Below are 27,283 nucleotides of genomic sequence, written 5' to 3' on the forward strand. Positions count from 1 at the left end.
GTGTCCATTTATGCCCATATATGGAGATATCTGTATCTGTCTGTCTGTCGGCGTCCATTTTATGTCCATATATGGAGATCACTGCAGATATAGTTCTGGGTCCAATGCCCCGCCCTTTAATGCAAACCCCATTATACCTGTTGTCATAGGACCTGTTTTGACCATCTGTTTGCCTGTGTCCATTTATGCCCATATATGGAGATATCTGTATCTGTCTGTCTGTCGGCGTCCATTTTATGTCCATATATGGAGATCACTGCAGATATAGTTCTGGGTCCATTTTATGCCCATATGCCCATATATGGAGATATCTGTCTATTTGCGTCCATTTTATGCCTGCCCCACCCTTTAATGCAAACCCCAATATACCTGTTGTCATAGGACCCGTTTTGACCATCTGTTAGCCTTTGTCCCCACCCTTTAATGCAAACCCCAATATACCTGTTGTCATAGGACCCGTTTTGACCATCTGTTAGCCTTTGTCCCCACCCTTTAATGCAAACCCCAATATACCTGTTGTCATAGGACCCGTTTTGACCATCTGTTTGCCTTCTGTTAGCCTTTGTCCCCACCCTTTAATGCAAACCCCAATATACCTGTTGTCATGTTGGCGACCTGGCCAACTCGGGAACGATGTAAATAGAGAATGAATGCCCCGCCCTTTAATGCAAACCCCATTATACCTGTTGTCATAGGACCTGTTTTGACCATCTGTTTGCCTGTGTCCATTTATGCCCATATATGGAGATATCTGTATCTGTCTGTCTGTCGGCGTCCATTTTATGTCCATATATGGAGATCACTGCAGATATAGTTCTGGGTCCATTTTATGCCCATATGCCCATATATGGAGATATCTGTCTATTTGCGTCCATTTTATGCCTGCCCCACCCTTTAATGCAAACCCCAATATACCTGTTGTCATAGGACCCGTTTTGACCATCTGTTAGCCTTTGTCCCCACCCTTTAATGCAAACCCCAATATACCTGTTGTCATAGGACCCGTTTTGACCATCTGTTTGCCTTCTGTTAGCCTTTGTCCCCACCCTTTAATGCAAACCCCAATATACCTGTTGTCATGTTGTCATAGGACCCGTTTTGACCATCTGTTTGCCTTCTGTTAGCCTTTGTCCCCACCCTTTAATGCAAACCCCAATATATGGAGATCTCTGCACACACAGTACCGGTTGCGGAAAACTCTGATGTCAGACATCAGCTCCGCATTCGGGGATTCATTTTATGCCCATATCTGGAGAACGCGCGTGCCGGTGGGAAGAACGGTTCTCGAGATTCACATACATACATACATACACATTCACAGAGATTTTTTGTTGACTCCTGGCGTACGTGATGTCAGAGCCTTTTATGAAGTGATGTCACAATGAGTCAGCGATTGTGCCGATTTCCTCAGGAACAGCCTGATGTTAACAATCAGCTCCGCGTAAGGAGATTCCGAACGTTTCGCGCCGCTTCGGGAAAACCGCATGCCGAGTCGGGCCGAGGCCCGGCACTGCACTCCGCGCCGCAGCGGGGAACGCGCGTGCCGAATCTGAAGCCGGTGGGACGAACGGTTCTCGAGATACGCGGATTACAAACAAACAAACAAACAAACAAACAGACAGAGATTTGTCGCATTTATAGATAGATAGGAGCTTCAAGCTCACAACAAGTCGAAACGCGCATCGCTGTGAGCTTGTATGTCTGCTATTTTAGACACGCACACGGCCTTACGGAGAAGCACACATCACGTTCCACAGCTCCGTCAAGTTGGTAGCCTTACATTAATCTGCTCCTGCAGGACTTCTGCATTGTGACTTAATGTAAAAAGTTGGCACCTCACGGAGGTCTACAGCGTGGGTTTAGTGTTATAATCAGAACAGAACTGGGGTTCTAGACCAAGCTGGACCCAGAGTAGACGATAATGAAAAAGGGACCCGAACTCTGTGGAATCGTGGATATTATAATGACTTTCTGATCGCATGGATGTGATCCCATCGTGGTCAAAGCAACAGAGGCAAGTTAGTAACCTTCCTTGCACCAACATAACATTAACAAAACAAAACAAATGTTGTGTGTTTGCATATTAAGGTTTAATGAGACGGTGAAGCCAAAATCATATACAATTAACTTATTAATTTGTAGGCCACGTACTGTGTGGCAGGGCGCGCAAACGGTTCGCTTGTGTTGCGCGCCCACTTTAACCTATTCACTTCTTTATACTACTAGGCCTACATAACATAAGTAGTTAGGATATTATTTTGTTAACTCAGGAACAGATTGCAATTGCATCTGTGATAAAGAGCAATTAAGGAAGCCCAGCGCTAACATAAAATGGGGTAATTATTATGTGCACCATGCACATACAGTATCTCATCTGCAAACACGTGTGACGTTCAATATAATATGGCCGATAAATTAATTGATTGGCCGGTAAAATATAATCCTGCCGGCCACGGTGGCCGGCCCCAAAAATGCCTAGCGGAAACCCTGCTCTGAGCGTGTAGATTAAATATCTTATATCTACCGGTATGTACAATCTCTAATAACTCTTCCAAATTGTGAAAGGATTTTTCCAACTATATATATATATATATATATATATATATATATATATATATATATTTATATATATTTATATATATATTTTTTTATATATATATTTTTAATAGCCAAATTCAACCAGATCTATATTCAATAGGCCAAGTGTTTTTCTTCCTGGGGAACATTAACAGGAGTTGAGAAGCACAGATCATTTTTGACCAGTACAGATGTAATATAACATTCTTGTTTACTGACATTGTTTTACTTTACCGTTATTGTAAAGTCTGCACATTGTAAAGCCCACACGTGTGTGTGTGTGTGTGTGTGTGTGTGTGTGTGTGTGTGTGTGTGTGTGTGTGTGTGTGTGTGTGTGTGTGTGTGTGCGTGCGTGCGTGCGTGCGTGCGTGCGTGCGTGCGTGCGTGCGTGCGTGCGTGCGTGCGTGCGTGCGTGCGTGCGTGCGTGCGTGCGTGCGTGCGTGCGTGTGTGTAGCTGTGGAAGGTGGTGCACGGTGGCCGCTATGTGATCCTGCTGATGGGAGTGTTCTCCGTCTACACGGGGTTCATCTACAACGAGTGTTTCAGCAGAGGACTCAGCCTCTTCCCTTCTGGATGGCATATGCAGCCCATGAACTGGAGGTACACATGCACGCACACTTACGCACGCACTTACGCGCACGCACGCATGCACGCACGCAAGGTGGGAGTTACACTGTAGATGTGACATTTCAAAACGTCACACGTCCTGCCATTTGTAAGACTTTTATGGGATTAGATCAGCTAATTTTTCTCTATTTTTATGACCTTCTCTGACTGCATAAATACGCTCCTTAAAAATAAAGGCAAAACAGGGAAAGAAACATGTGACAAAAAGGCATTTGCAGGAAATCTTCAGGAAAAGAGCAGTAAAAACAGTGAAAAGTTTAAACGGCACATCTGTATGCATACTGTACACACGTGGATTAGGATGATGCCAGAGCAGATGATCCACATATCCCCGCCCATGAAGAACATTGATGGGGGGCCCACAGTGAATCCTTGTCCAGGTTGCCCAGAAACGGTGACAATAAGCCACGCAAGGCTTGTGGTCAGGGGTGTCGCACCAAATTCTGGGCCCCGAGTACAAGGATTCACTGTGGGGCCCCTGTGCTTTAACAATTGAAAAATAGCAGATATACAAGCTCACAGCGCGGCACCGAGTGCCGCGCTGCGAGCTTGTAGATCTGCTATTTTTGAAAAATCACAAAAGTCTTTGAATATTTCAAATCCTTCTAAAAATCTATGTTTCGATGTCAGTGGAGCTCAAACCTTTTCATGTGCAGGACCCCCAAAATGGTATGTATTTGGCCACGGACCCCCATCTCAAAATATTGAGTTCCAGGGACCCCCCCAGAAGCAAAATTTGAGTTACAAATGTTCGCTTAAAAAATACATATATTCAAAGATTTGCACACATTTTCACGACTTTTCAAAAATAGCAGATCTACAAGCTCGCAGCGCGGCACAGCTTGTATATCTGCTATTTTTCAATAGCTAAAGTATAAAATAACTCCACCATCTTGGGCCCTAGTACCTCAGTCCCACTTTCCTACCCCTTGTGACGCCCCTGCTTGTGGTTAGAGGGTTGGAGACACTCGGCTGCACCTCGTGTCTCCCTACGCCTCTCAGCCGGTGTAAAATACCAAGTAACCACTCGCCTCTTGTGTATAGCATGCCATGTCATACACTGAAAAGAGCAGCTCTACGAGTCTTCAGACAGATTGAACTTCATTTAGCAGACGCTCCAGAGCGACTTAGAATAAGCAAGGTTAAATACATCAGTACGTCAAGAAAAAGAATCACACCCAATGTGAAGTGAGCGGTGGTCGTGCTTGCATAACGTCTTCAAAAGGCTAGGATGTACAGGCTATGCTACACACACACGTTTTGCTATGGCAAAACGCTGAGGAAAAAGGCTACAGACACACGATGATGACATCACTAGACAAACATGATGCTACGTACACACATTTTGTTATGGCAAAACACTGAGGAAAAAGGCTACAGACACACGTACCTGTACAGCCACTCTATGGAGCGGTTTACCACCGCTCAAAAAAAAGATAATCTAAGAAAAACATATAAGTAGACCAAGCACCTATTCAGTAAAAAAAAAAAAAAAAAAGCCTGCAGCTTTGTTCAGACTGCAGTCCGACTTCAATCTGGATATAAGAAATCAGAAGTCAGGTATTCTGAACAAGTTAGTTTCTACCTGTCAATAATAATTTGCGTGTGCGTGTGCGTGTGCGTGTGCGTGTGTGTGTGTGTGTGTGTGTGTGTGTGTGTGTGTGTGTGTGTCTTGGTTCTGTAGTGATGAGACCCTGCGAGAGAACCAGTACCTCACTCTGGACCCCAACATCACTGGAGTGTTCCAGGGACCGTACCCGTTCGGCATCGACCCGGTCTGTATCCACTCTGTTCACATTCTGTCTGCTGTGTCTGTCCACATATCCACTCTGCTGCTGCGTAGTGCTCTGACAGATGCCAGTTCTGAATGAGACCACTGATTCATAATGCGATGTCATATGACATCATAATATGATGTCAGACCATTCCCACATTAAGGTGGCAGGTGAAAAATCAAACCTCGGTTCGAAGTGAAGCGGTGAATTTGAGTATAGTCTGGAGAGCCAAATTGTCATGTGAAGCTTGACCAATGTTCAATTTTTCATTTTGGACTGGACAGGCATGGGACAGGCACGGGACAGGCACGGGACAGAACTCTATACATTCGGTTCGAAGTGAAGTGGTGAACTTTTATTCTATGTGTTCTAGAGCTTCAGAATTCTGAATTCTGAATGAATGAATGATTTTATCTGGAGGGCCGGATTGTCATGTGAAGCTTGACCAATCCTCAAAGTATGGTCTCATTGGACATTTTTAATCATCTAATCAACAGACCGGGACGGACACTACACACATATTCTGGACGTACGGGACAGATAAAACCTGTTCATTCTGGACTGAAATGACCATATATGGACATGAGGGGACACACATGGCACACACATTTACGGACAGATAAAACCTGTTCATTCTGGACTGAAATGACCATATATGGACATGAGGGGACACACATGGGACACACATTTACGGACAGATAAAAACTGTTCATTCTGGACTGAAATGACCATATATGGACATGAACGGGACACACAAAGCCACTCCTTGGAAGCGGCTTTCACCGCTTCAAAATAAAATAAAATAAATAATAATCAGTTTCCGATGAACTACTCCTTTAACTTACAGTGTTATGTGAGTATTATGTGTTTTTCTACCCTTTTCTATTCTTATTTTCTTGACTTTTAAAATTAAAATAAGCATTTTACCATTTTTTCTATTTCTTGATTTACCCTCTCCTCTCCTCTCGATCCTCTCCTCTCCTCTCCACTCCTCTCCTCTCCTCTCCTCTCCTCTCCTCTCCTCTCCTCTCCTCTCCTCTCCTCTCCTCTCCTCAGATCTGGCGTCTAGCCAACAACCACCTGGCTTTCCTCAACTCCTACAAGATGAAGATGTCCGTTATAATTGGAGTCATGCACATGACCTTCGGAGTCTCACTGTCCTACTTCAACTACAGGTATTAAAACCTCCCAAGAAGTCAACACATGACACCAAGAATCCTCTGTCAAGGTTGTCGAGGTTGTACATGGAAATGTGTATGTGTGTTTGTTTGTTTTTTTAAACTTCAGATTCCGTATACACGTGTGCAAATTCCGAGCTACAACTGCACAACCTCAGAACTGTCTTCTCACGAATATTGAAACATTATTTATTCCATACATTACTTAACTAGAATGGAATCACAATAATGTTCCAAGCCTTTCTCATCAACAGAACACCTGTCCTTAATGAAAACCACAACTATTTGCTTCCGTGCCAAAAAGAAAATTAGTTTAGCTGGTAGAATCTGATCTCCTCCTGTCCTCAACTATACATACTTATGGAGTTAATTATGTTTCAATATACACGTGTGCAAATTCCAAGCTACAACTGCACAATCTCAGAACTGTCTTCTCACGAATATTGAATCATAATTAACTCCATAAGTATGTATGTATGTATGTTACTTGACGACAGAAGGGGATCAGATTCTACCAGCTAAACTAGTTTTCTTTTTGGCAAGGAAGCTAATAGTTGTGGTTTTCATTAAGGACAGGTATTCTGTTGATGAGAAAGGCTTGGAACATTATTGTGATTCCATTCGAGTTAAGTAATGGAACATCGGAGGAAGAAACTTGAATTCCTATGTATTTTTCCCTGTAGAATCCATTTCTGCAAAGTATATTGTTGTATTGTTCATTAATGAGATAATTAGCATATCTGACTAAATCAGAGCCTCTGTTCACCTCTTCATCCAGTCGCGTTGTGAGCTTGTAGATCTGCTATTTTCAAACATTTTGTACTTTTACTTTTGGTACTCTAAGTACATTTTGATGCCAACACTTTCATACTTTTACTCAAGTACATTTTGATTTCTGGACTTTTACTTGTCTACATTGCAGTATTGATACTTTTACTTAAAGGGGAAGACCACCCATTTTCAATATTGAACTACCGGTATGTCATTAATATACCTTAGAGGAGTTGTGTGGAAATAAAAAAAAGGTTCCCCCCCTTCTGTTGCCTAGAACTGGAGGATTGATTTTGGGGTTTGTATTGTAAAGTACAATGTGTGATGTCATCAAGTTGTACTTTACAATACAAACCCCCAAATCAATCCTCCAGTTCTAGGCAACACAGAAGGGGGGGAACTTTTTTTTTAATTTCCATACAACTCCTCTAAGGTATAGTTCAATATTGAAAATGGGTGGTCTTCCCCTTTAAGTAAAGAATGTGAGTACTTTTTCCACCACTGCTCTCTCTCCCCCAGTCCCAGTGGTCAGTGGAGCAGTGTGGTGCTGGTCCTGCTCCCACAGCTGGTGTTCCTGCTCAGCCTGTTTGGCTACCTGGTGTTCATGATCGTGTACAAGTGGCTGATGCTGTCTCCCAGGGACTCGGACCGGGCTCCCAGCCTCCTCATCCACTTCATCGACATGCTCCTGTTCACTGACAACAAGGACAACCTTCCACTCTACCCCGGACAGGTACACAACACTCTACCATCCTCAGTGTGCCTTTAAGTCCAGAGCAGTGGTTCTCAACCCCGAAAATAATCCTATTTTCTGACAAGCACTGAGATGAGGCATTACATTTTGAAACAGGGTTCTATTGTGAAAATAGTAGATCTACATGCTCACGACGCCTCGAGGCGTTGTGAGCATCCCAGCTGGCACACGACGTCCGTTGACGTTGATTTTTGGTTGGATTTAGGTCGTGACGTCAGCTAACCAAAATCCAACGTTGGACCAACGTCAACTTCCAACGTTGTATCAACGTATTAATTTGACGTCAATTGACGTTGATATTTGGTTGGTTTTAGGTTGTGTTGGTAACTGACCAATAACCAACGTCTGTTCAACGTATTATCCCAACGTCATCCTGACGTCGAATACTGATATTCCGTTGTCGGATTTTTGACCAAACCTCAATGTCTGCCCAACGTTATTATGACAACGTCCACACAACGTTGCAGTCTAACGTCATCAGACGTTGATATTTGGTTGGTTTTATGTTGTGTTGGTAACTAACCAATAACCAACGTCTGTTCAACGTATTATCCCAACGTCAGATTGACGTCGGATACTGACATGCTGTTGTCGGATTTTTGACCAAACCTCAATGTCTGCCCAACGTTATTTTACTAACGTCCACAAACGTTGAAGTCTAACATCATCAGACGTTGACATTTGGTTGGTTTTAGGTTGTGTTGGTAACTGACCAATAACCAACGTCTGTTCAACGTATTATCCCAACGTCAGCTTGACGTTGAAAACTCACGTGCTGTTGTCGGATATTTGACCAAACCTCAAAGTCTGCCCAACGTTATTTTACTAACGTCCACATAACGTTGAAGTCTAACATCATCAGACGTTGACATTTGGTTGGTTCTAGGTTGTGTTGGTAACTGACCAATAACCAACGTCTGTTCAACGTATTATCCCAACGTCAGGTTGACGTTGAATACTCACATGCTGTTGTCGGATATTTGACCAAACCTCAATGTCTGCCCAACGTTATTTTACTAACGTCCACATAACGTTGAAGTCTAACATCATCAGACGTTGACATTTGGTTGGTTTTAGGTTGTGTTGGTAACTGACCAATAACCAACGTCTGTTCAACGTATTATCCCAACGTCAGCTTGACGTTGAAAACTCACATGCTGTTGTCGGATATTTGACCAAACCTCAAAGTCTGCCCAACGTTATTTTACTAACGTCCACATAACGTTGAAGTCTAACATCATCAGACGTTGACATTTGGTTGGTTTTAGGTTGTGTTGGTAACTGACCAATAACCAACGTCTGTTCAACGTATTATCCCAACGTCAGGTTGACGTTGAATACTCACATGCTGTTGTCGGATATTTGACCAAACCTCAATGTCTGCCCAACGTTATTTTACTAACGTCCACATAACGTTGAAGTCTAACATCATCAGACGTAGATATTTGGTTGGTTTTTAGGTTGTGTTGGTAACTAACCAATAACCAACGTCTGTTCAACGTATTATCCCAACATCAGGTTGACGTCGAATTCTGACATGCTGTTGTCGGATTTTTGACCAAACGTCAATGTCTGCCCAACGTTATCATGACAACGTCCACACAACGTTGCAGTCTAACATCATTAGACAAAGACATTTGGTTGGTTTTAGGTTGTGTTGGTAACTAACGAATAACCAACGTGTGTTCAACGTATTTTCCCAACGTCAGGCTGATGTTGAATCCCTGACTTGCTGTTGTCGGATATTTGAATAAACCTCAGTGTCTGTCCAACGTTATTATGACAACGTCTACACAGCGTTGCAGTCTAACGTCATTAGACGTTGATATTTGGTTGGTTAGAGGTTGTGTTGGTAACTGACCAATAACCAACGTCTGTTCGACGTATTATCCCAGCGTCAGGTTGACGTCGAATTCTGACATGCTGTTGTCGGATTTTTGACCAAACGTCAATGTCTGCCCAACATTATCATGACAACGTCCACACAACGTTGCAGCCAAACATCATTAGACATAGATATTTGGTTGGTTTTAGGTTGTGTTGGTAACTGACCAATAACCAACGTCTGTTCGACGTATTATCCCAGCGTCATCTTGACGTCGAATACTGACATGCTGTTGTCGGATTTTTTACCAAACCTCAATGTCTGCCCAACGTTATTTTACTAACGTCGACATAACGTTGAAGTCTAACATCATCAGACGTTGATATTTGGTTGGTTCTTAGGTTGTGTTGGTAACTAACCAATAACCAACGTCTGTTCAACGTATTATCCCAACGTCAGGTTGACGTCGAACACTGACATGCTCTTGTCGGATTTTTGACCAAACCTCAATGTCTGCCCAACGTTATTATGACAACGTCTACACAACGTTACAGTCTAACATCATCAGACATTGATATTTGGTTGGTTTTAGGTTGTGTTGGTAAGTAACCAATAACCAACGTCTGTTCAACGTATTATCTCAACGTCACATTGATGTTGAATTCTGACATGCTGTTGTCGGATTTTTGACCAAACGTCAATGTCTGCCCAACGTTATAATGACAACGTCCACACAACGTTGCAGTCTAACATCATTAGACGTAGATATTTGGTTGGTTTTAGGTTGTGTTGGTAACTAACGAATAACCAACGTGTGTTCAACATATTTTCCCAATGTCAGGCTGATGTTGAGTCACTGACATGCTGTTGTCGGATATTCGACCACACCTCAGTGTCTGCCCAACGGTATTATGACAATGTCCACACAACGTTGAAGTCTAACATCATCAGACGTTGATATTTGGTTGGTTTTAGGTTGTGTTGGTAACTAACTAATAACCAACGTCTGTTCAACGTATTATCCCAACGTAAAGTTGACATTGAATACTGGCATGCTGTTGTCGGATTTTTTACCAATTCTCAATGTCTGCCCAACGTTATTTTACTAACGTCCACATAACGTTGAAGTCTAACATCATCAGACGTTGATATTTGGTTGGTTTTAGGTTGTGTTGGTAACTAACTAATAACCAACGTCTGTTCAACGTATTATCCCAACGTCAGGTTGACGTCGAACACTGACATGCTCTTGTCGGATTTTTGACCAAACCTCAATGTCTGCCCAACGTTATTATGACAACGTCTACACAACGTTACAGTCGAACATCATCAGACATTGATATTTGGTTGGTTTTAGGTTGTGTTGGTAACTAACCAATAACCAACGTCTGTTCAACGTATTATCTCAACGTCATATTGACGTTGAATTCTGACATGCTGTTGTCGGATTTTTGACCAAACGTCAATGTCTGCCCAACGTTATAATGACAACGTCCACACAACGCTGCAGTCTAACATCATTAGACGTAGATATTTGGTTGGTTTTAGGTTGCGTTGGTAACTAACCAATAACCAACGTGTGTTCAACGTATTATCCCAACGTCAGGTTGACGTCGAATACTGACATGCTGATGTAGGATAATTGACCAAACCTCAATGTCTGCCCAACGTTATTTTACTAACGTCCACATAACGTTGAAGTCTAACATCATCAGACGTTGATATTTGGTTGGTTTTAGGTTGTGTTGGTAACTAACCAATAACCAACGTGTGTTCAACGTATTATCCCAACGTCAGGTTTACTGCTTAACTTACAATGCTGTATGCATTGCAAAGGATTATGCTTTGCTGGGGATAAAAACAGAACATCTCTGGTTAAAGACCACATAAAGTATGCAGTTGAAGGGACAGTAAGGTGTCATTACAGTTAGGGACATCTGAATGTTTATGAAATTAAATTAAGTAGGATCATAGCATTCATTGGACTATCAGCTTCTCTCTTGAATGTAATGGTAGTTACAGGTAAGCATGAGCATTCAGTTAATCTTGGATGTGAACAAGACCAGTATAACTGGGGAGTTTATTGGCATGGACATAGTGAACAAGGTATCTAGAAAGAATGTCAAAGTTCCTTGATAAGCAACCCCTGAGGACACTAGCCAATTCATTGGTCCAACGTACCATTACATTGGCTCAACAAAAAACTAAAGATAGGCCGCAACAGTGCCGATTATAAACGAATGTGGGTTGTCCTTAAAGTCCAAGACCATTTCAATTTCAATGTTTTGAATCCTAAATAAGAGCTAGTGTATCTAATCTGAAATGACAGGAACTTAGAGGACAAGTAGGCCTATATGTCTTCAGTGGGGGTATAACAAAATGCATTGTGGCCTAAACTCGGGTGATAAAGAGAGAAAGACAGACAGACAGACAGACAGACAGACAGACAGACAGACAGACAGATAGGCACACCATGATGCTTATCTAACAGTACACAGCAGCACTGCTTTGATAATGACCTCTGAATCTTGAACCCTAGAGTCCATGATTAAAGCCATATCATTCAGCCACAGAAGGGCTTACATAGGCTAGAAATGGCTAACTGTTAATGGAAAGGTCTTGACCTCAGCTGTCATAGGTCATTGTTGAACATCTATGGGACACCATCAAATGGGGTATACCCATTTAAGGATAAAAACAACATATCCCATAATATCTCCTGGCACAGCTCATCAATGTCTGTACATTGACACATGTGGCGAGACTTGTCTTTGTCCATCGTAGATTTTAGATTTTGTTTTTACATAACAATAACAATGTTGTAATTTTGATCATGAGACTAAATTTCTGTCCCAGTCTCCAGGGTTTCTTCAGGATATGTATGACACTAGTAAAGTGGTTCTCTATTTATTTGTATTATTATTTTTGAGGACCCATAACTCTGAGAGTGTTTATGGGTCCATTTGGTTCCATACACTCTCAGAGTTACAGACCTGTAATGTTCGATTTGGACCGCATTCAAGGAACTTTGAGGTCCCTCTCAACCCGCTTTGAGAACCACTGTGCTAGTAGACATTTGAGACTGGCTCTTTGTGTGCTTCTGGTAACATTATTGTCCACTCCATGGCAAAAATATCATTCAGACAAAAATGTCCACCGCAAGCCAGCCTGGGGTATCCACAGTTTAATACTGCATACTATTAACTATGAAGTTTATCAATATAAAACATTATAGATGTGACATAGAACAAAGTGTACAAATCAGCCCAACATACACAACCCATTATGGACGGGAACCCCTGTTTTATCCCTCAGGCGGGAAACACATTTTTTTGTTGTTTTTTCTGAAAATTTAGGTCAAGCTTTAGAAGGTATTGACCTTATGTCTTAATGGGTTAAAAAACAGTAAAGATATATGGAATGGCAACCTGATATTAACTGCATTAGTTCAAGAAGTGGGGTCCTTGAGGGAGTTCCAGGGGGTCCCCTGCTAAATGATAGTTAGGAATGAAATGGACCCTTATGGGTAACTCATAGAGTGTACAAATGGAACCAAAATGGACCCATTAACATTGATTTTTACAATAAATTGGGGTCTCAGATAGAAATGCCATAAAATGGTGGTCCGTATTTAGACTAATGCATGTCAAACTGGGGTTCTTGCAATTAAAATAGTTAAGAATCACTGCTAGACTCATCAAAATCTTCTCTAATGGAAATGTTTCTTCTTTGAAATGTTTGAGATCCACTATACCATACTGTATTCCTCAATGCTTAAGAAGCTTAATATAAAACTATGCTGCTTGAAATGAGTATAATCTATCTATAAATGCGAGAAGTCTCTGCGTGTCTGTCTGTCTGTCTGTCTGTCTGTCTGCGTGTATGTAATCCGCGTATCTCGAGAACCGTTCGTCCCACCGGCTTCAGATTCGGCACGCGCGTTCCCCGCCGTGGCGCGGAGTGCAGTGCCGGGCCTCGACCCGACCCGATGTGCGGTTTTCCGAAACGGCGCGAAACGTTCGGAATATCCTTATGCGGAGCTGATTGTTGACATCAGGCTGTTCCTGAGGAAATCGGCACAATCGCTGACTCATTGTGACATCACTTCATAAAAGGCTCTGACATCACGTACGCCACATGAGTCAACAAAAAATCTCGGTGAATGTGTATGTATGTATGTGAATCTCGAGAACCGTTCTTCCACCGGCACGCGCGTTCTCCAGATATGGGCATAAAATGAATCCCCGAATGGGGAGCTGATGTCTGACATCAGAGTTTTCCGCAACCGGTACTGTGTGTGCAGAGATCTCCATATATGGGCATAAGGGGACAAAGGCAAACAGATGGTCAAAACGGGTCCTATGACAACAGGTATATTGGGGTTTGCATTAAAGGGTGGGGACAAAGGCTAACAGATGGTCAAAACGGGTCCTATGACAACAGGTATATTGGGGTTTGCATTAAAGGGTGGGGCATTCATGGGGTCCGCTCCAAAAAAGAAAATAAAAGAGACAAAGACAAACATAAGACAAGCGACAAAGCGTGGGACTGGGAGGATGACTTGAATGATGCAGATTTAAGCAGGCTGTGTATTCTGCTTAAGGGCCTCGACCCGACCCGATGTGCGGTTTTCCGAAACGGCGCGAAACGTTCGGAATATCCTTATGCGGAGCTGATTGTTGACATCAGGCTGTTCCTGAGGAAATCGACACAATCGCTGACTCATTGTGACATCACTCCATAAAAGGCTCTGACATCACGTACGCCACATGAGTCAACAAAAAATCTCGGTGAATGTGTATGTATGTATGTGAATCTCGAGAACCGTTCTTCCACCGGCACGCGCGTTCTCCAGATATGGGCATAAAATGAATCCCCGAATGGGGAGCTGATGTCTGACATCAGAGTTTTCCGCAACCGGTACTGTGTGTGCAGAGATCTCCATATATGGGCATAAGGGGACAAAGGCAAACAGATGGTCAAAACGGGTCCTATGACAACAGGTATATTGGGGTTTGCATTAAAGGGTGGGGACAAAGGCTAACAGATGGTCAAAACGGGTCCTATGACAACAGGTATATTGGGGTTTGCATTAAAGGGTGGGGCATTCATGGGGTCCGCTCCAAAAAAGAAAATAAAAGAGACAAAGACAAACATAAGACAAGCGACAAAGCGTGGGACTGGGAGGATGACTTGAATGATGCAGATTTAAGCAGGCTGTGTATTCTGCTTAAAGAAGAAACAAACAAAAAGCGACAGAGATCTCATATATGGGCATAAAATGGACGCAGATAAACAGATATCTCCATATACGGGCATAAAGGGACACAGACAGACAGATACAGAGATCTCCATATATGGGCATAAAATGGACGCAAATAGACAGATATCTCCATATATGGGCATCTTGAATGATGCAGATTTAAGCAGGCTGTGTATTCTGCTTAAAGAAGAAACAAACAAAAAGCGACAGAGATCTCATATATGGGCATAAAATGGACGCAGATAAACAGATATCTCCATATACGGGCATAAAGGGACACAGACAGACAGATACAGAGATCTCCATATATGGGCATAAAATGGACGCAAATAGACAGATATCTCCATATATGGGCATATGGGCATAAAATGGACCCAGAACTATATCTGCAGTGATCTCCATATATGGACATAAAATGGACACAGGCAAACAGATGGTCAAAACGGGTCCTATGACAACAGGTATAATGGGGTTTGCATTAAAGGGCGGGGCATTCATTCCCTATTTACATCGTTCCCGAGTTGGCCAGGTCGCCGACTAGACGCTGGGCCGCCCGAAGGGCGGCCCAGCTTCTAGTACAATAAAAACATCATCCTGACGTCAACCTGACGTTGGGATAATACGTTGAACAGACGTTGGTTATTGGTTAGTTACCAACACAACCTAAAACCAACCAAATATCAACGTCTGATGATGTTAGACTTCAACGTTATGTGGACGTTAGTAAAACAACGTTGGGCAGACATTGGTTATACAAGCAAATTATCAGCTGCAATTAAATCTGATTAAAACACATTTTAATGCCTATCTTTTGGGATATTATAGTTTGGAGGAAACATATGAAAGATGAGGGGAGCCATCTTTGTAGTTACAGAGAGGAACACAATATATGTGTGTTTATGGAAAGCAGTTTGAAAATCAACTACACTGCCCACAATGCAATTGCAAATGCCTGATTGGCTGTGTGTCATGTGACTGTGACGTGGCCAGCTACCACTGGCTCTGCTGAGAGCACACCCCCACTTTGAATCCAAACCAGCACAGCACACAGCAGTTACATTTGTCACCAACAGCAAGCATTGAGAGCCGACCCGATGTGCGGTTTTCCGAAACGGCGCGAAACGTTCGGAATATCCTTATGCGGAGCTGATTGTTGACATCAGGCTGTTCCTGAGGAAATCGGCACAATCGCTGACTCATTGTGACATCACTTCATAAAAGGCTCTGACATCACGTACGCCACATGTTTTACGCCATCACGTTTCCGCAACCGGTACTGTGTGTGCAGAGATCTCCATATATGGGCATAAGGGGACAAAGGCAAACAGATGGTCAAAACGGGTCCTATGACAACAGGTATATTGGGGTTTGCATTAAAGGGTGGGGACAAAGGCTAACAGATGGTCAAAACGGGTCCTATGACAACAGGTATATTGGGGTTTGCATTAAAGGGTGGGGCATTCATGGGGTCCGCTCCAAAAAAGAAAATAAAAGAGACAAAGACAAACATAAGACAAGCGACAAAGCGTGGGACTGGGAGGATGACTTGAATGATGCAGATTTAAGCAGGCTGTGTATTCTGCTTAAGGGCCTCGACCCGACCCGATGTGCGGTTTTCCGAAACGGCGCGAAACGTTCGGAATCTCCTTATGCGGAGCTGATTGTTGACATCAGGCTGTTCCTGAGGAAATCGGCACAATCGCTGACTCATTGTGACATCACTTCATAAAAGGCTCTGACATCACGTACGCCACATGAGTCAACAAAAAATCTCGGTGAATGTGTATGTATGTATGTGAATCTCGAGAACCGTTCTTCCACCGGCACGCGCGTTCTCCAGATATGGGCATAAAATGAATCCCCGAATGGGGAGCTGATGTCTGACATCAGAGTTTTCCGCAACCGGTACTGTGTGTGCAGAGATCTCCATATATGGGCATAAGGGGACAAAGGCAAACAGATGGTCAAAACGGGTCCTATGACAACAGGTATATTGGGGTTTGCATTAAAGGGTGGGGACAAAGGCTAACAGATGGTCAAAACGGGTCCTATGACAACAGGTATATTGGGGTTTGCATTAAAGGGTGGGGCATTCATGGGGTCCGCTCCAAAAAAGAAAATAAAAGAGACAAAGACAAACATAAGACAAGCGACAAAGCGTGGGACTGGGAGGATGACTTGAATGATGCAGATTTAAGCAGGCTGTGTATTCTGCTTAAGGGCCTCGACCCGACCCGATGTGCGGTTTTCCGAAACGGCGCGAAACGTTCGGAATCTCCTTATGCGGAGCTGATTGTTGACATCAGGCTGTTCCTGAGGAAATCGGCACAATCGCTGACTCATTGTGACATCACTTCATAAAAGGCTCTGACATCACGTACGCCACATGAGTCAACAAAAAATCTCGGTGAATGTGTATGTATGTATGTGAATCTCGAGAACCGTTCTTCCACCGGCACGCGCGTTCTCCAGATATGGGCATAAAATGAATCCCCGAATGGGGAGCTGATGTCTGACATCAGAGTTTTCCGCAACCGGTACTGTGTGTGCAGAGATCTCCATATATGGGCATAAGGGGACAAAGGCAAACAGATGGTCAAAACGGGTCCTATGACAACAGGTATATTGGGGTTTGCATTAAAGGGTGGGGACAAAGGCTAACAGATGGTCAAAACGGGTCCTATGACAACAGGTATATTGGGGTTTGCATTAAAGGGTGGGGCATTCATGGGGTCCGCTCCAAAAAAGAAAATAAAAGAGACAAAGACAAACATAAGACAAGCGACAAAGCGTGGGACTGGGAGGATGACTTGAATGATGCAGATTTAAGCAGGCTGTGTATTCTGCTTAAGGGCCTCGACCCGACCCGATGTGCGGTTTTCCGAAACGGCGCGAAACGTTCGGAATATCCTTATGCGGAGCTGATTGTTGACATCAGGCTGTTCCTGAGGAAATCGGCACAATCGCTGACTCATTGTGACATCACTCCATAAAAGGCTCTGACATCACGTACGCCACATGAGTCAACAAAAAATCTCGGTGAATGTGTATGTATGTATGTGAATCTCGAGAACCGTTCTTCCACCGGCACGCGCGTTCTCCAGATATGGGCATAAAATGAATCCCCGAATGGGGAGCTGATGTCTGACATCAGAGTTTTCCGCAACCGGTACTGTGTGTGCAGAGATCTCCATATATGGGCATAAGGGGACAAAGGCAAACAGATGGTCAAAACGGGTCCTATGACAACAGGTATATTGGGGTTTGCATTAAAGGGTGGGGACAAAGGCTAACAGATGGTCAAAACGGGTCCTATGACAACAGGTATATTGGGGTTTGCATTAAAGGGTGGGGCATTCATGGGGTCCGCTCCAAAAAAGAAAATAAAAGAGACAAAGACAAACATAAGACAAGCGACAAAGCGTGGGACTGGGAGGATGACTTGAATGATGCAGATTTAAGCAGGCTGTGTATTCTGCTTAAAGAAGAAACAAACAAAAAGCGACAGAGATCTCATATATGGGCATAAAATGGACGCAGATAAACAGATATCTCCATATACGGGCATAAAGGGACACAGACAGACAGATACAGAGATCTCCATATATGGGCATAAAATGGACGCAAATAGACAGATATCTCCATATATGGGCATCTTGAATGATGCAGATTTAAGCAGGCTGTGTATTCTGCTTAAAGAAGAAACAAACAAAAAGCGACAGAGATCTCATATATGGGCATAAAATGGACGCAGATAAACAGATATCTCCATATACGGGCATAAAGGGACACAGACAGACAGATACAGAGATCTCCATATATGGGCATAAAATGGACGCAAATAGACAGATATCTCCATATATGGGCATATGGGCATAAAATGGACCCAGAACTATATCTGCAGTGATCTCCATATATGGACATAAAATGGACACAGGCAAACAGATGGTCAAAACGGGTCCTATGACAACAGGTATAATGGGGTTTGCATTAAAGGGCGGGGCATTCATTCCCTATTTACATCGTTCCCGAGTTGGCCAGGTCGCCGACTAGACGCTGGGCCGCCCGAAGGGCGGCCCAGCTTCTAGTACAATAAAAACATCATCCTGACGTCAACCTGACGTTGGGATAATACGTTGAACAGACGTTGGTTATTGGTTAGTTACCAACACAACCTAAAACCAACCAAATATCAACGTCTGATGATGTTAGACTTCAACGTTATGTGGACGTTAGTAAAACAACGTTGGGCAGACATTGGTTATACAAGCAAATTATCAGCTGCAATTAAATCTGATTAAAACACATTTTAATGCCTATCTTTTGGGATATTATAGTTTGGAGGAAACATATGAAAGATGAGGGGAGCCATCTTTGTAGTTACAGAGAGGAACACAATATATGTGTGTTTATGGAAAGCAGTTTGAAAATCAACTACACTGCCCACAATGCAATTGCAAATGCCTGATTGGCTGTGTGTCATGTGACTGTGACGTGGCCAGCTACCACTGGCTCTGCTGAGAGTACACCCCCACTTTCAATCCAAACCAGCACAGCACACAGCAGTTACATTTGTCACCAACAGCAAGCATTGAGAGCCGACCCGATGTGCGGTTTTCCGAAACGGCGCGAAACGTTCGGAATATCCTTATGCGGAGCTGATTGTTGACATCAGGCTGTTCCTGAGGAAATCGGCACAATCGCTGACTCATTGTGACATCACTTCATAAAAGGCTCTGACATCACGTACGCCACATGTTTTACGCCATCACGTTTCCGCAACCGGTACTGTGTGTGCAGAGATCTCCATATATGGGCATAAGGGGACAAAGGCAAACAGATGGTCAAAACGGGTCCTATGACAACAGGTATATTGGGGTTTGCATTAAAGGGTGGGGACAAAGGCTAACAGATGGTCAAAACGGGTCCTATGACAACAGGTATATTGGGGTTTGCATTAAAGGGTGGGGCATTCATGGGGTCCGCTCCAAAAAAGAAAATAAAAGAGACAAAGACAAACATAAGAGAAGCGACAAAGCGTGGGACTGGGAGGATGACTTGAATGATGCAGATTTAAGCAGGCTGTGTATTCTGCTTAAGGGCCTCGACCCGACCCGATGTGCGGTTTTCCGAAACGGCGCGAAACGTTCGGAATCTCCTTATGCGGAGCTGATTGTTGACATCAGGCTGTTCCTGAGGAAATCGGCACAATCGCTGACTCATTGTGACATCACTTCATAAAAGGCTCTGACATCACGTACGCCACATGAGTCAACAAAAAATCTCGGTGAATGTGTATGTATGTATGTGAATCTCGAGAACCGTTCTTCCACCGGCACGCGCGTTCTCCAGATATGGGCATAAAATGAATCCCCGAATGGGGAGCTGATGTCTGACATCAGAGTTTTCCGCAACCGGTACTGTGTGTGCAGAGATCTCCATATATGGGCATAAGGGGACAAAGGCAAACAGATGGTCAAAACGGGTCCTATGACAACAGGTATATTGGGGTTTGCATTAAAGGGTGGGGACAAAGGCTAACAGATGGTCAAAACGGGTCCTATGACAACAGGTATATTGGGGTTTGCATTAAAGGGTGGGGCATTCATGGGGTCCGCTCCAAAAAAGAAAATAAAAGAGACAAAGACAAACATAAGACAAGCGACAAAGCGTGGGACTGGGAGGATGACTTGAATGATGCAGATTTAAGCAGGCTGTGTATTCTGCTTAAAGAAGAAACAAACAAAAAGCGACAGAGATCTCATATATGGGCATAAAATGGACGCAGATAAACAGATATCTCCATATACGGGCATAAAGGGACACAGACAGACAGATACAGAGATCTCCATATATGGGCATAAAATGGACGCAAATAGACAGATATCTCCATATATGGGCATCTTGAATGATGCAGATTTAAGCAGGCTGTGTATTCTGCTTAAAGAAGAAACAAACAAAAAGCGACAGAGATCTCATATATGGGCATAAAATGGACGCAGATAAACAGATATCTCCATATACGGGCATAAAGGGACACAGACAGACAGATACAGAGATCTCCATATATGGGCATAAAATGGACGCAAATAGACAGATATCTCCATATATGGGCATATGGGCATAAAATGGACCCAGAACTATATCTGCAGTGATCTCCATATATGGACATAAAATGGACACAGGCAAACAGATGGTCAAAACGGGTCCTATGACAACAGGTATAATGGGGTTTGCATTAAAGGGCGGGGCATTCATTCCCTATTTACATCGTTCCCGAGTTGGCCAGGTCGCCGACTAGACGCTGGGCCGCCCAAGCTTCTAGTACAATAAAAACATCATCCTGACGTCAACCTGACGTTGGGATAATACGTTGAACAGACGTTGGTTATTGGTTAGTTACCAACACAACCTAAAACCAACCAAATATCAACGTCTGATGATGTTAGACTTCAACGTTATGTGGACGTTAGTAAAACAACGTTGGGCAGACATTGGTTATACAAGCAAATTATCAGCTGCAATTAAATCTGATTAAAACACATTTTAATGCCTATCTTTTGGGATATTATAGTTTGGAGGAAACATATGAAAGATGAGGGGAGCCATCTTTGTAGTTACAGAGAGGAACACAATATATGTGTGTTTATGGAAAGCAGTTTGAAAATCAACTACACTGCCCACAATGCAATTGCAAATGCCTGATTGGCTGTGTGTCATGTGACTGTGACGTGGCCAGCTACCACTGGCTCTGCTGAGAGCACACCCCCACTTTGAATCCAAACCAGCACAGCACACAGCAGTTACATTTGTCACCAACAGCAAGCATTGAGAGCTGCTTGTCTAAAAGTGATTTAGGATAAAGCTAAACTAAATAAAATCACTGTTGATTGTTGAACAGGAAGATAGGTTGCTGCCAGTCTATTTGTGGGATTAAATCTACATATATGGAGACTTTTTGCACACAGAGAAGGAGTTTTGGAGCAGGGAGATGACACAGGTATGTAAAGCTATTTCAATTGATTGCTTTTGCTTCCAGTATTTTTTACAACTTCACTATTTACAATTCATACTCCAGTGTTTTCAGCCCTTTTCATGTCAAGGACCCCAAAATACAAAATGTAGACTATTTGGCTGCAGACCCCTTTTAATATGTGACAGGAACCCTCATTCCTGTAAAAAAGTTTCCATTATATAATGTTTCCAAGGTCCATTATTTATTCAGCTGTTAAATAGTGTTATTGTCACAGTAATCATTGCTATTTATATAGTGTTTGTTTAGTAATGTTAGGTTGAGAACCACTGCACAAGTGATCCGTGAGGTGGTTCCAGCCTTCCAGGTGGTCCCCAGCTAAATGATGGGGAGTTGATAACCAAATGGACCCCTATAGATCTTTTAATGACTGTAAAATCAAACCAAATGTACAAGCTAAATTATTTTTTACACATGATCTGTATTCCTAAATTATTGGGTTTGAGACAGGCTAAATCTCACTAAATGGTGGTCCATGGCTCAAATGCATAATTGACAAACACTGATTTTGTGCCATGGTTCTCAAAGTGGGAGTGGGAGCTAGAAGTGATTTACAGGAGAGTGTGTGTGTGTGTGTGTGTGTGTGTGTGTGTGTGTGTGTGTGTGTGTGTGTGTGTGTGTGTGTGTGTGTGTGTGTGTGTGTGTGTGTGTGTGTGTGTGTGTGTGTGTGTGTGGTACATGGCTCATTTGTAATGTATTTTGTAGTCTTTCAACTTTTGTTTTTCTTCTGTCAACAGAAAATTCCAACGTCGAAAAGAAAACCAGTCTATGCAATATGGTAAGTTAAGTCTCCTCTTACCACCCTTTAGCAAAGTCCTTTTTAATCCAGGAAATCCAGTAGTAATCCACAATAGGAAAATAAAAGGTATCTTCATCCTGTGGTATAATATCCAAGATCCAACATAGAATACAGCATGACTTTTGCATGAGACTTCTCCTTCTCTTCTTACCCTGTACTGCCAAAGCTGCACTTCACAGGTGTTACAAACACGTCTGAATGCCAATCTACTGCAGCCAATCACTGCAGGAACTAGTCAAGTAAATAATATACTGTACATGCTCATATTATGCAATGTGTTCTTGTAGATAATTTTGTGTCTAATGCAACATTGTTGTTTGATGGAGTATGATAACATCTAACCTATTCATTTCCTTTTTCACTCTCTCTCTGTTACATGAGGTGTCTCTGTGGTGGTATGAGGTGATCCTGGGAGCTAAGCCAACCAGGTAATTTACTTAATAATGATTTATTTGAACTGAGAAGCCATTCTACAGCCTCATATTGTGTGTGCTTGTAGATCAGCTATTTTTGTGTCAAACACCTCTGAAAGGAAACTTGACTTCGGTCCATTATATGTCCCCTTTAATGATTGAATGATTGCACTCTCCCCACAGTAATAAGGAAAAGAAAAAACAACACATGTTGACCATTTTTACACTTTGTTAATTTTAAGCTCAGTGTCAGGGAAGCCCACAATGAGAGTAAATGCCAGCAGAACAATATTGCAAGCCATTTTGGCAAAACCTTGATCGGCGCTACCCACACGTTAGGTTGTGTAGCTCATGCCTCGAATGCCCGATGCTTACAAGCTGTACTTTGTTGTAAAGGTGACGAATCAATGATAAAAATGATATAAAACAATACAAATTGGTATTTGGACCGAAGTCAAGTTTCCTTTCTTTTTGTGCTGATTTTATTTCCTTTCTCTGTGTCACAGGTGCCGTACGTTGGGTGGCTGCTTGTTCTTGTGACGCAGTGTCCAGTCCTGTCTTATGTGGAAGCAAACATGTATGAACTAGTAGTCACTAGTCTGTTTTCACTTCTCCCTCTCTCTCTCTCTGGTGTCTGCTGTGCTTGTCCTGCCTTTCCTTTGGGATAGACATGGTGGTTTCTACTCTTGGGAGATACCAACCAGGTAGTCTGATCATTGTTTTGTACTAGCCAATCTACAAACTGTTGTGCGATGGAAGATTATAACGCTTTGATTGGGTGTCTAACCTATTTATTTTTATTTTTTTATTCTCTCTTTCTCTCTCAGGTGGCGTGACGTGTCTGATAGTCCTTTCGGACCTGGTGCCAGTGGATGACAGGATAGAGGATGGAGAGAGGAGCAACATCTCTGTGATGACCAAGCTTTTAAGACCTTGGTAGGCTTTATATGAGTCACAGTATAAATTGCATGTTTCAACACGGAAGAAGAGGAGGTTCGCACACTGTTCCAGAGCTCCAGTAAATAGTTTATTAGGACACTATTGTATCCTAATAAACTATTTACTGGAGCTCTGGAACAGTGTGTGAACCTCCTCCTTCCATGGTGTGTATATTATATATTCCTTGGTTCGGCACCTGTAAATCTTTGGAGATGTGCTTGCTTCCCTCTCTGCATGTTTCAACATACAATATGAATTAACCCTTGTGTGATGTGGTTTTCAGTGTCTGCATAATTATTTGTTTAATTATTCTAGGCGATGGCCTGTCTGCATGTTTTCATTTTTTCGCAGCTTAACCACCGGAACCCCCTCTTATGACAATGTCATGATATGTGAAAATTATGTGAAAATAAATAAATACAATTTTGCATGAATGTAGCTTGTAGACTTGCTGTTGCTGAGCAGCCATGTTTACAAAATAACCTTACCCTACTATATTGTTCACAAAAATGTCATATGTTTTTCTTCAGGCTCTTCAGTAACCACATGAAGGGAGAAAAGGAAGGTGGCTTTGGAGAAGACTGATGTATTTTAGAGCAATACAAGGTAACTTCATGTTGACCAAGGACAGACAATTGGCACACACCAATCTGTAAATAATGTAATTGGGCAAAACATGTCCTTCCCTTTGATACAATGGCAAGTGTCTTTGATTGGGTGTCTAACCCAGGGGGTTTCAAACATTTTTGACTCGGGTTACCTCACCCCTGTAAATAATATTTTAATCCACAGCACCCTTGAAGTACACTGTAAATATTTTGAATCTTACACCATTGGAGAAATATCAGTTTCCATTAGAACTGACGGAAAATAACTTTATACTTTATGTTTAACCACTTGAACCCCAGCATCCCTATTCTGGGAGGAAGGTTCACCAAAAATAGCCGATCTACAAGCTCACAGCACGTCGTGACATGTTGTGAGCTTGTAGATCTGTTATTTTTGCAGAAGAGAGTTGGCCGTAGATGGAAAAATAACTCCTCACAAATCAGGTCAGTTTTACTTAGTGAACTGATATTGATGTAGTGATATTGATGATCAGATTATTCTGAGACACCCCTGGACTGGCATCAAGGCACCCTAGGGTGCCACAGCACCCACTTTAGGAAACCCTGGTCTAACCTTTTTCCTTCTTTCTTCTCTCTCTCTCAGCTGGCGTGATGTGTCTGCTTGGGTCCAGTCGTTGAGAGGATGGAGAGAAGAAGCACCTCTGTGACCAAGCTTTTTAAGTAAGTAAGAAGTAATGCACAGCATAACACAGTATAAGGTTTGGGTGTTCTGTGGTTTTCAGTGTCTTTCAATTTAATTCTTCTGGGTGAGGGCCTGCTTAACCAACTGAACTCTTGTTATTTTAAGGTTATGAGGGTGAACATGATGTGAAGTTTTCAAGTTTTTGTATGCATTGTGACCTTGTAGACACACCTGTAAATAATTTAATTTGCAAAACATGACAATGTGGTGGTGTAAGGTTATGACAGCATGTTACATATTTTGTATTCTCTTTTTCTACAGATGCCGTCATGACGTTCAACCCAGAAGCAGAGGACAACCTAAAGCAGCAGAGGCGGGAGACACAGGGGAACTGTCCATTTCAAGAGGGACACTATGGACTGATATAACTTGAATTAGTTCTGGTTGGACCTAAAACCTGGTAGCTCACTGGACATGCAGGCAAGAGGAGGCAGTGGGGGACACAAACGCATGCACTCAGAACTGATTGAACTGACACTGTGAATTCTGGGGGATCTTGGTAGTTCTGTTTGGACCTACAGTTTAATCTGGCAACTCACCGGAATACATTTTTTAAATTATTTTTTGTAGTTGTGAACTCACCGGAATATATTTTTTTAAATAATTTTTGTTGTTGTTGTGAACTCACTGGATTATATTTTTTAATTATTATATTTTTGTTGTGAACACACCGGAATATATTTTATTAATAATTTTGTTGTTGTTGTGGGACATATGCAAGTAAAAAGGAAACTGTCTGGAAGTTCTCTCTGAGGTAGGCTGTGCTATTATTTCATGTATTTCTTTATTTGTCCAGTGTTAAGGTAAAAAAAAGATGAACTGTTATGTTCTTTTCTGGATCAAGCTTAATCAGACCTAGTGACTGCTGTGTGAGCTACCCTCTATTCACTATTCAGTACTTGACACAATTTGGTGTCATACTGTCATATGTCTGGAAGTTGATGTGATGTTAGCGTTGGTTTTCACGCCCTCTGATGTTTTGCATTTCCAACTTTGGTCATTGATGTCAACCTAATGTTGGGTTTTGACAGCAATGCACCTCTTGCTTACATGTCTAACCAACATTGGAGGATGACGTCTTGCCAACGTTGGGTTATGTTCATTTAACCAAATTAGAACTTGTATCCAAATTTGGAGTTGAACCAGTAATCGTCTACATAACATCTGAGATTAACATCAAGCTGACGTTGGATTATGTCAGTCCAATTTTATTCAACTAAAATAACTTTTATCCAACGTTAGGAGACCAACCAAAATTCAATGTCAAGATAACATCAGATGCTTACATCAAATCAATGTTTGCCTTATGACGTCAATCCGATTTACTTTTCAACAAAAATACATTGGGAGTCTAACCTTTAATCAATGTCTACATGACATCAGAGATTGACATCAAACCAATGTTGGGTCATGACGTCAATCAAACTTAAAAACCCAACGTTGGGAGTCTAACCTTTAATCAACGTCTACATAACATTAGAGATTGACATCAAACAAATGTTATGTTATGACGTCAATCAAACTTTGATTTTCAACCAAAATACAACCGGTATCCAACGTTGGAAGTCTAACCTTTAATCAACGTCTAAGTAACATCAGTGATTGACATTAAATCAACGTTAGTTTAAGATGTCAAACCAACATCAGGTTATGACATCAAACCAACATCGGGTTATGTCGTCTAACCAACGTTAGGTTATGACGTCAGACAAACTTTCTTTTTCAACATCCAACGTTGGGAGACTAACCTTTAATCAACGTTTACGTAACATCAGAGATTAACATTAAATCAACATTAGTTTAAGATGTCAAACCAACATCAGGTTATGACGTCTAACCAACGTTAGGTCATGATGTCAGACAAACTTTCATTCACAACGAAAATACAACTGGTATCCAACGTTGGGAGTCTAACCTTTAATCAATGTCTATATAACATCAGAGATTAACGTTAAATCGACGTTAGTTTAAGATGTCAAACCAACATCAGGTTACGATGTCTAACCAACGTTAGGTTA

General features: G+C 42.3%; 1 protein-coding gene and 1 long non-coding RNA gene across 2 annotated transcripts in view; both read left to right on the top strand.

The window, feature by feature from the left end:
* Positions 1-27,283, top strand: part of tcirg1a (T cell immune regulator 1, ATPase H+ transporting V0 subunit a3a) — a gene marked incomplete at both ends in the record, with an annotated part of 50,185 nt that overhangs the window by 10,857 nt on the left and 12,045 nt on the right. Inside the window, 4 exons of the mRNA XM_080722404.1 lie at positions 3,032-3,177; positions 4,889-4,979; positions 6,036-6,154; positions 7,448-7,661. Coding sequence (XP_080578530.1) covers positions 3,032-3,177; positions 4,889-4,979; positions 6,036-6,154; positions 7,448-7,661 — 570 coding nt within the window. The remainder of the gene's footprint in view (positions 1-3,031; positions 3,178-4,888; positions 4,980-6,035; positions 6,155-7,447; positions 7,662-27,283) is intronic.
* LOC308281354 lies at positions 24,495-26,054 on the top strand. Its single transcript, XR_013961841.1, has 3 exons — positions 24,495-24,560; positions 25,167-25,243; positions 25,527-26,054. It is a non-coding gene; the product is annotated as an uncharacterized lncRNA (long non-coding RNA).

This window comes from Nannobrachium achirus (genome assembly GCF_963921795.1).
Source record: "Nannobrachium achirus genome assembly, chromosome: 3".
Lineage (NCBI taxonomy): Eukaryota > Metazoa > Chordata > Actinopteri > Myctophiformes > Myctophidae > Nannobrachium > Nannobrachium achirus.